The 8719-nt window shown below is 42.6% G+C and overlaps 3 protein-coding genes across 3 annotated transcripts; 1 reads left to right on the top strand and 2 right to left on the bottom strand.

Annotated features, from left to right (window-relative positions):
* Positions 1-1171: 1171 nt before the first annotated feature.
* LOC6555303 (immune-induced peptide 23) lies at positions 1172-1763 on the bottom strand. Its single transcript, XM_001982288.3, has 3 exons — positions 1607-1763; positions 1494-1535; positions 1172-1426 (listed from the first exon to the last, which is right to left on the bottom strand). The coding sequence occupies exons 1-3, from the start codon at positions 1662-1664 to the stop codon at positions 1230-1232; spliced, it is 297 nt and encodes a 98-aa protein (XP_001982324.1). The 5' UTR covers positions 1665-1763; the 3' UTR covers positions 1172-1229.
* A 654-nt stretch (positions 1764-2417) lies between these two features.
* Positions 2418-3205, top strand: LOC6555304 (glycine-rich cell wall structural protein). Its single transcript, XM_001982289.3, has 2 exons — positions 2418-2591; positions 2851-3205. The coding sequence occupies exons 1-2, from the start codon at positions 2501-2503 to the stop codon at positions 3105-3107; spliced, it is 348 nt and encodes a 115-aa protein (XP_001982325.1). The 5' UTR covers positions 2418-2500; the 3' UTR covers positions 3108-3205.
* Positions 3206-5375: 2170 nt separating this feature from the next.
* Positions 5376-8419, bottom strand: LOC6555406. The gene is made up of 4 exons (XM_001982290.3): positions 8073-8419; positions 6911-7053; positions 6472-6610; positions 5376-5889 (listed from the first exon to the last, which is right to left on the bottom strand). Exons 1-4 carry the CDS (start codon positions 8318-8320, stop codon positions 5628-5630), a joined length of 792 nt encoding a protein of 263 aa, XP_001982326.1. The 5' UTR covers positions 8321-8419; the 3' UTR covers positions 5376-5627.
* Positions 8420-8719: the final 300 nt, after the last annotated feature.

The following is an 8719-nucleotide window of genomic DNA, read 5'->3' on the forward strand; positions in this document are numbered from 1 at the left end:
AAACGACACATTCCTGCCAATAAAGTGTATTAAAACTAAATTAGAGCTGTAAGATCGAAACCCTTTATGATTGCGACTGCCTATGCCGCCCAAATGTTCACTGGATTTAAGCCAGTCGAGCATTTGCTGAATTTAGCACATCCGCAAGTCATACCATTGATTTCAGTGTATCGGTGCTATATTTTTAAACTGCACATACAGCTTATGCTTGTGTTCTTATTATTTTTGGGTCATACTCTTAAATCGAAATTGTATGATTGTTAAGTAATCCTTTTACAATTTTAATTGTTTTCGCATGTTGGGCCTTAGTGGGAAACTTTTCCCTTCATATTCTTCGGATAAAAACGCAGCATCAGTTTTATTCGAAACTTTTACACGAAATTGTCTTGAGATGTGTGTGTGGGTGTGTGTGTGCGCACTAAGTGTTTACTGTTTGTCGAGTAGTTAGTTTGAAAGCAAATATTTGCGAGGCTTCTGCTTGCTGTTCCTGCAGCTGCATTACGTATACGCCACGTGGCACGCGCAACGTTAAGCACGCTTACATCAGGCCAGCGATTCCACTGACATCGCATCCATTGGCGTAAACTGCACGGTTGGTTACTCGCATTTGATTATCGATGCTGTGCAATACTCAGGAGACAGCGACCTCGGCTCCCGGCCAAGTTTATGTGGCAACCAGCTGGAGTTCAAGCAATCGGTGCCACTGGCAACACGAGCTGCTCTATTTCTCGGGCTTGAAATCGGCGGGTCTTCCCTTATTTTCAGACAGTTTAGAAAGCAAAGCATTTGGAAATGTAGTGCTTATGTTGAGCAGGATGAGGGAAGCCAAAGTTCGCAAGCAGACAGCTCGCAATGAAATACTTATACAGTCGAGCTCCTCGATTATTTAAATGCGAAATGGTAGGTTTTCCGCACTGACTATTTAACCGTATACTCGCCAAAAGCAATTATAACATTCTTCACTCCTTGCTCGCAGTATAAAATAATGCATGTATTTCATGCTAGAAAAACAGAGTATAAAGCGCTCATTTTATCATTTTTTCCTCCATCAGATGATGCTCTGTGCACTCGAAACCAACACAGTCATCGAATTTGCAGAGCAACTGGGTGAATGATTGTCAATGCTTTTAGCTAAATGATGTCGTACATGGCGAAGTAAGTATGAAATGGATTGATCGATTATATGTGTGCCATTTTAATTCAATATTCAGACTTTATTGCCGAAGCCTTTAATAGAGATCCACGTTGCACTGCTGACACCTGCCATTGACGATGGTGTTACCACCCCTCCGGTAAATGGTGCCACCTCCTCCGCTCCTGCCGTCATTTCCTCGGGAAATCACCACATTGCCATCGCCCGGGGATGAGGAGAAGCTGCGATACTCCTGGCCATCCAGGTAGACGGGCTCTCCATTCGGATTGGGACCTTTTCGATTGCATAATTACTCATTGAGTTGTCTAAATGCCCAGCTGGCAAAAGAAACGCTACTCACAAGTCAGACAGACGCCATTGACCACCACTGTGCCGGGATGAGCTGCAAGTGATGGACAAATAAGTGTGTAAGTGTGTATCAATTAGCGTCGGCGGCAATCCCGTCCAGCTTACCGCCGATCAGAGCCGGAATTAAAGCCAACGGGAGCAGCACACACGTCAGGTACTTCATATTAAAGTCGATAGATGACCGGATCGCCTCTCACGCTGCTTATATAGTGCGGCAATCGGTTCGATCCGAATCAAAATCAATTTGCATAAGCCTAAGCGTATTTCAACAATATATTTAAATTCATTTCCCCAGAACACCCTATCAATGCGCATTCGGTGGGGTTTTCCGCATATGGTTTGGATGCAGCGCCGACGTAGTTGATTTCCTTGAACTTCTTCAAAGAAATTTATGGCAGTCACGCCCCGAAAAGTCGGTTTACAATTATCCCAGACGTAAACATGAATGGCAAGCGATTCCACAGAATCGCACCCCATTAAATTTATCCACACATCTACGTAAAACTGGTTTCAGCCCCAAAAGTCGTGACTCGTGAGTGGAACGTAGAACGTAGCGCCACTGAAGACGCTATAAAGCCAGCGAAGTATCTTAAAGATACAAGACATTTAATAGCAGGTAAGACATGCTTTAAGGTGAATTATGGACGCTATAATCTGAATTCAAAGCAAATACATCAGTTTAAATATGTACATAAGTTGAATATGTTCAAGAGACAACGTAGGGTATCCAGAAGCCACAACGACTGGCCATCCGATGCGCCACTGATTGTTTTTGAAACCCATCCGCGGGCAATTCCCTGAGATTAATACTTACGTAGTGGTTTGTTTGCACAGCAAAAGTACTCTGCAGCGATAAGGTCTGTTTGGGCTTAGATTAAAATTCAAATTCTGAATCGAAATCGGAATCCGAATCCGAATCGGCGAGTGCATCGTATATAAGCTGCTGCTGCGGTTCGTACCTGGTCCAGACCAGTTCGACGTTCTAATAGACCAGCCACAATGAAGTTACTGACGGCATTTGCGATACTCGCTTTTTTTGCACTGGCTCTAACGGAGGCGGCTGTTTACATTGGCGGCGGTTGCTACGACTGTAAGTCCATGCTCATTAATTTGGCCATTTTTCCATTTGCCGGCATATCATGCATAAATTTAATGCGAAATTTTCGCATTTTCATAAGCGAAAATTGGCGCAAACAAGCTATATGCTGTCATACTGAGGCATTTCTTTGGAATGGTTAAGGCTCTTGATTCCTATAGTGCATAGTACATTTTGTAGCTTATGTAAGCGGTGCATTAGCTATCGCGCAATTGAGTAACTACAGCGAACTGATTGAAAACAACTCTTTTAGGTAATCCGCCCGGCGGCCAGGGACCCGGAATCTATACAGGCAACGGAGGACGCGGAGGAGCAGCTGGAGGTGGATACAACGGTGGAGGAGGTGGCTACAATGGCGGCGGCGGAGGAGGAGGTGGCCGTCGTCCAGTATATTCGGGCAACTTTGGACCAGGCTATAGCAATGGCGGAGGAGGAGGTGGTGGAGGAGGTGGTGGTTACGGAGGAGGAGGTTATGATGATGGCGGTCTTACGCAGATTATAACTGGCTGAGATTATAATCTCCAAGCTTTGGTAGCGCTAAGCCCACAGAGCAAGCTTAGTTTGAAGCTTAGATTACATAGACTAAATAAAAAAACTTATACATTTTATCAGCGATGACTATTTATATATACCTACACAAGCATGAAGTCGCTTTTGTTCAGTTTCCAGCAGATAGGTTTACAGCAGAGGAACTAGTTTAAGTACAACTGCTGATTCAAGTTATTAAATACCCAGCCTTGCTCAAAACCACGAGTGAGGTAATAATAATTGGCCAGCTTTATAAATACATTGCAGCCAAGCTTCTAAAAATAAAATCCTTAATGACTGTGCGTTCTAGATTAGTATTCACTGCAAGTGTGTTGCTTTTTCTGTCAGAATTGCACATCTAAATATAAGTTCTATAGAATTTCTAGGTTCAGACATGTATAACGGAGTAGAAACTGTTCAAGAGTAATGTTTAATATTCACTTTAAGTCAAGAAACCGTCTGTGCCGTTCGGTTGAAGGAGTCAAAGTCCGGCAAGGGAAATAATTCATAAGCTTTTCAAAGTTTCAGCCATCATACTTGTCAGTCTTAATTAAAGGACTCGCCCTTTGTTAAATATGCAGCGGCATCGAATTTCCAAAAAGTTGGCCCAAAGAAACGGTTCGTGAATCCACAACCACTTAATTGATACAATTACCAGTTCGATTTTTGTTCGTTCGGCGATTTCGGTGAGCTAAGCTGAATCAAACGACCCGGAATCAAATTTAGGTTCGTTAAGTGTAATTATCGGTATCAGAGTATGCAATTTGTTAAACACTTTTCAAGGTTTTTAGTAACTCTTTGTTGTCTTGCTTCAGTTAGTTATTTCAGTTACTTAAGGAAATGTTGCGTTTACATTTTAAATTTCTGTACAACTTTTACATTTATAATTAGGCATTCGTAACCATTTCAAAGTGATTAAAGATTATTTTAGTTAAAGTTTTATTTTGGAAATACATACGTCGAAACTCTTCAGTGTCAGTTACGTAACTTCGATTTTTGAGTGGGGGAAAAGAAAAAATTCCCAAGAAAAAGTACTTTTATACTTGGAACTTGCGAGTAATCTAATAGAATACAGGATTGCTTTGTTTAAATACCTTAGAAATTTCACCATTTATGGGTGAAAGTAAGGTAAAATTCCAAAGTCATATTTTCTGCTGAATATTTCTGTATTTTCTTTCTTCACGGAATGTTCCATTTCGTTAATACCCACTACCCGCAAACGCAAAGGGCATACTCGATTCGCTAGTAGGTATAAGGATTTGTTTCCAGGATCAACCCCAGGACGATGTCAGGATTCGCGGTGCCGACTTTCAAGAAATTGCTGAGGTTGCCCAAAGCATTACGCCTTCATGAAAGTAAATATTTGCAGTGCGCTTCATAAAAGCTGTGTTTTCCAGCTAATATGAAAAGATTTCGCTTTGACAAGCACTTCCTCAATTACCAACTAGCCCAGCGAGCAGCTTACAAGGAAGCACCACAAGTTATGTAGGTGCAAAATTCGCTGCCCCATGCAACAGCAATTGAGACTCGCAGTGACGGGTCCTCGGGGCAGGTAATGGGTGCAAAGCCATTAGCGTTCAATTTCCAGTCTGAAAGGTAAAAACTAAGCGGGCTGCAAATTAACCTGGAACAGCCACCCACTTTCTAAGCGAACACGAGCCGCTCGTGGAAGGGCAAACTTTATGTTCTGTATGGCAAAGTTTGCTGCAATACGAAGATACATAGCGGCGAACTTTAAAAAAAATCATAAAATATATAGCAAACTTTTAGGCTGGCGATCCGATTTTGCCCTGCAGTTATTAGTTTTCTATGAACTAATTACATTTTAAATTACTGAATATTTGCTTGAAACGGCTTATAATTTACTACCTTAATTTTTGTATCTTTTCCTCTTTGCATTGGGAAGAACAAATTATGTTGTGCAATTTTAGGTTCGATTTGAGTTTTCATTTCAGGAACTTCTGCGCCAGGTGTTTGTTTGTCGGGTTATTGAAATACTTTGCAGTACTGTATCTGTGTGTCGCCTTCGATACTTGGCCCTCCCACCTGCGGTTGGCTCATCCGTGCAAAATAGAATTTTCGTGGGTGGCCAGGACGAGTCCGATTGACACGGCGTTCGGAGAGCATTGCTTATTAAAACCACAGGACGAGTACAACGTGAATATTCCTTTATTTGAAATATGCATTTAAGGTAGCTTAGCATACGAAAAACACAAACACCAGTGCCGCTATCCGACCCAGTAACCCGCCCGCCCAGCAATCTCGTCCCAAAAACGACACTGGAAAATTCACAGACACGTAGAGATGAAGTTCCTTGTTTTTTCTTATCGATGGGTGACTAAAGGGAGCTCAAATGCTTGGCATTCTCGTTGAGACAACTACAAACCCAGAAGAAAAAACAAATAGGAGCAATAAAAACTAAGAAAACCCAAGCTCGGACCACAACCGCAGCCGCAACATCACATCGCACTAGTAAACTATGCAGATTGGCCGCACATCGATTTACGCCCAGATCCTCCGCACCGCCAGCCGCGTCAGGAGCAGCATCATCGGCGTCGCCATCGGCAGGCGGAAACCCATCCAGTGCCACTGGGCCAATGCCGCAGCGGCGTCGTGGGCGCAGATGTTCTGGAGGACGGCACAGTTCCTGAAGTGCTTCTCATCGGACAGCATTTTGGCCGTTTCGCGGGCAAACTCCGCCGAGTTCTTGTAGCACTTGTAGCGGGCACTGTTGTAGATGCAGTTCTCGTACGCGTAGCGGGCACTGTAAAATGTTGGAGTACCAGAAACTTGATTGATATCGATTCTCGGGTCAAACATGTCATTCGCCACATTCGGTTGCCTTGGCCACAGCGCAATTGGTTGGTAATCGAAAAAAGGGCTCAGATGGTTCAAAGGAAAACTGTGCAATACCAAAAGCCGTTAAAAGTCTGATAATAGCACAAGACAAATGAAGAGATGTGCTATTGTTAAGTCAAGATGGCTGCCCATAAAGGCCTAACTATAAAGTAAATTGGGTGACAACACTTACTGGAAATATTTAATTAAATGTGGCAAAGAATTTAACATGCTGGATGAAAAAATAGTTAGATCTACAAAAGCTTTTTCTACTTCATGCTTTGCAATTTAAATTGTAAAGACCTTTTTAAGCTAATTTTTCTAAATGATATGATCAATATTCTTACAGGTGAACAAATAACAAGTAGCAATCAAGTAGCAATTGAAAAAAATCGTGTTTATAGTTATAAACATGAAAGTCGACTAAAAGTTTTGAAATTATTTGAAGAATATTGACATTTCGATAACAGGAACATGGAATGATGGGAACATCTTAAGTCAAACTTACCAGCAGAATTCGAGGAACTTTTCGCTGGCGTTGCGCCTTTCATCGTGCACCTCTTCACTAAGGATGTTCTCGAACTCGGACGTGCAGGTGACCCAGTCCAGTTGGATGTACGCAAAGCAGTCCTTGTGCCTCAGGTAGTCTGCAAGCAGGCGGTAAAGAGTGCTTCAGATTCATGTATAAATAACGCTCCTTTTGCTCGTGCACTTTTAATGCTTGTCAAGTTGGGATTTTGGGGCCATTGTTTTTGGAGCCCTTGCGGGGGGCTTTTATCCTTAATCTGCGGGGTTTTGTGTACTGTGAGAAATGCGTGTGTGTTCCCGACACCCGGACGCCAGTGGGCATCCTTGTTTCTGTGTGTACTCGTAGATGTGTGCCAGCTTGCCAAATTGATTTTCGAGCGTTTCGAAAAGGAAACCTCTTAAATTTGGCAAAAACTTACCCCGCTGGAAGTCCGCGTCGCCGCAGAACTTGTAGAAAAATCGTCGAGCACCCTCCACATTATTCTTAAACGTGCCCAGCTTCCGATCGTCCAGGCAACGCTTCGAGTAAGTATCGAAGCACCTCATGCCACGGTTGAATATGCTGCAATATGTAATTCGATTTGAGCCAGGGACAATCGAGTGAGGTCTAATTGAGTGCCACTCATGTTGCCTCTCCGGTGCCACAGCTAATTTATGTACATGTATATGAATAAAATGTCTCCCACTTAAATGCTTTAATGTTTTGAAATTACCCTAAACCTAGCTACCTAAAAACATGAAGTCCATGTTTCCTAAAACTGCAATATACTTATATTTTTTTATCAGAAGTTCCATATTGCTGATTAAATTCATAAGATATACCGCATGTTACGGACTGTTCTAAATAATTATTTACTAGAAAATGCTGCCATTCTTGTAATAAATATATTTTATTGAACCAAGTTATAATTTTAGCCTGGCTAGAACTCAGTTTTCTATCGTTATCAATGGTCTGCAAATAATCAAATGACACTGCATTTGAATTTGATTTGCGCGCTTTGCAATGCACGAAATTCAATTAACCATTCACTTTGAGTGCAGTACTGATAAAAAAACTAATCGTACAAAAGAAATGTGCTTTGATTATCATCGACGGTCACCGGGAATTATTAGAAGAGCACTTCAATTAGTGAACTTATGACCCACTAATGCCAAATGCTGCTTAGTTATTCGCCATTTGAAGTATGAATAATTAATTATCGTCGCGGTTTTCAATGTTCTTAGCTTCTGGCGGTTTTAATATGAAATGCTTCCCAGGAAACTAATCACAAATAGTAATATACTGTAGTGGCTTCTTCGTAAATCTGCCTTCACCCGAGGAATTATATACAAGCATCTAACTTTGCCCGTTGAAGGCGTATTAATTCCGAAAGTCTGTAATTTATGTTTGGCACTTGAAGCCGGCATAATTAATCATCTCCTTGGAGAGGCGGCAAAAAAGGGCTTGCCATTATGAAATTCCCTGTAGAACTTCTGCTCCGTGCGGCACCAGAGAAATATGAATAAATTGCCGAATGGGCCACAATCCATAATGTATATTCGCATTTTTGTTCGCACTCGCTATTGCAAATTGTTCCCTACTTGCACTTGGCGGTGATCTCCTTTTTGCTGATGACGATTTTCGTGTTCTGCAGGAAGTCCATTAGATGCGGCGGCAGATCCTTGAAGCACTCATCAACCATTTTCTGTGTGCTGCCGCATTCCTCGCCCGTGGCCACCGTCGACTCCGATATATTGCCTTCGTTCTGGGCCAGGACCACGGTGGCCAGATGGAGCAAGACGACAAAGTAAATTAAAATCACACTGCACAGTGAGCTTCTCACGCACATCCTCGAAGGACACTTGTTGCCACAAATCGACTGATGGGATACTAATTGGGCCGTTTCTCCGCTATGCTGGGCAAACGAACCGCACGAAAGCTAACACCGCACTGAAGCGAACAACCGCAAGGAAATCCTATAAAAAGAATTTCCAAATCAGGACCTCTGTTAAGTCGCTGTTAATCCAATGTTAGGTGCAACGCATGCGCAGTTTCGATGCCAGCACGTGCATCGTCCTTTGTTTACCATACAAAGACAGCCGACTTTTTAACAGGTAGACAGACCCGCCGCCACAGAAGATGGAGCTCCCCATAAATTGGCGTCCGCTCCAGCGATGCCAGGTGTGGATGGAGCCGCAGTGCTCCCTTCAGTATGAGTTTAAGTGATTGATTGTCCTGAAGCGTTGCT

The sequence above is a fragment of the Drosophila erecta genome, unplaced genomic scaffold (genome assembly GCF_003286155.1).
Source record: "Drosophila erecta strain 14021-0224.00,06,07 unplaced genomic scaffold, DereRS2 tig00000000-arrow-pilon, whole genome shotgun sequence".
In the NCBI taxonomy this organism is placed as follows: domain Eukaryota; kingdom Metazoa; phylum Arthropoda; class Insecta; order Diptera; family Drosophilidae; genus Drosophila; species Drosophila erecta.

Bases quoted from the DNA above. Each gene is read 5' to 3' on its own strand.
- LOC6555406 (XM_001982290.3), bottom strand. From the start codon at position 8,320: ATGTGCGTGAGAAGCTCACTGTGCAGTGTGATTTTAATTTACTTTGTC. The intron at 7,054-8,072 runs GTAGGGAACAAT...TACATATTGCAG, and splicing joins GAGATCACCGCCAAGTGCAA to CATATTCAACCGTGGCATGA. The intron at 6,611-6,910 runs GTAAGTTTTTGC...GCCTGCTTGCAG, and splicing joins CGACGCGGACTTCCAGCGGG to ACTACCTGAGGCACAAGGAC.
- LOC6555304 (XM_001982289.3), top strand. From the start codon at position 2,501: ATGAAGTTACTGACGGCATTTGCGATACTCGCTTTTTTTGCACTGGCT. The intron at 2,592-2,850 runs GTAAGTCCATGC...CAACTCTTTTAG, and splicing joins TGGCGGCGGTTGCTACGACT to GTAATCCGCCCGGCGGCCAG.
- LOC6555303 (XM_001982288.3), bottom strand. From the start codon at position 1,664: ATGAAGTACCTGACGTGTGTGCTGCTCCCGTTGGCTTTAATTCCGGCT. The intron at 1,536-1,606 runs GTAAGCTGGACG...CATCACTTGCAG, and splicing joins AATTCCGGCTCTGATCGGCG to CTCATCCCGGCACAGTGGTG. The intron at 1,427-1,493 runs GTGAGTAGCGTT...GCAATCGAAAAG, and splicing joins CAATGGCGTCTGTCTGACTT to GTCCCAATCCGAATGGAGAG.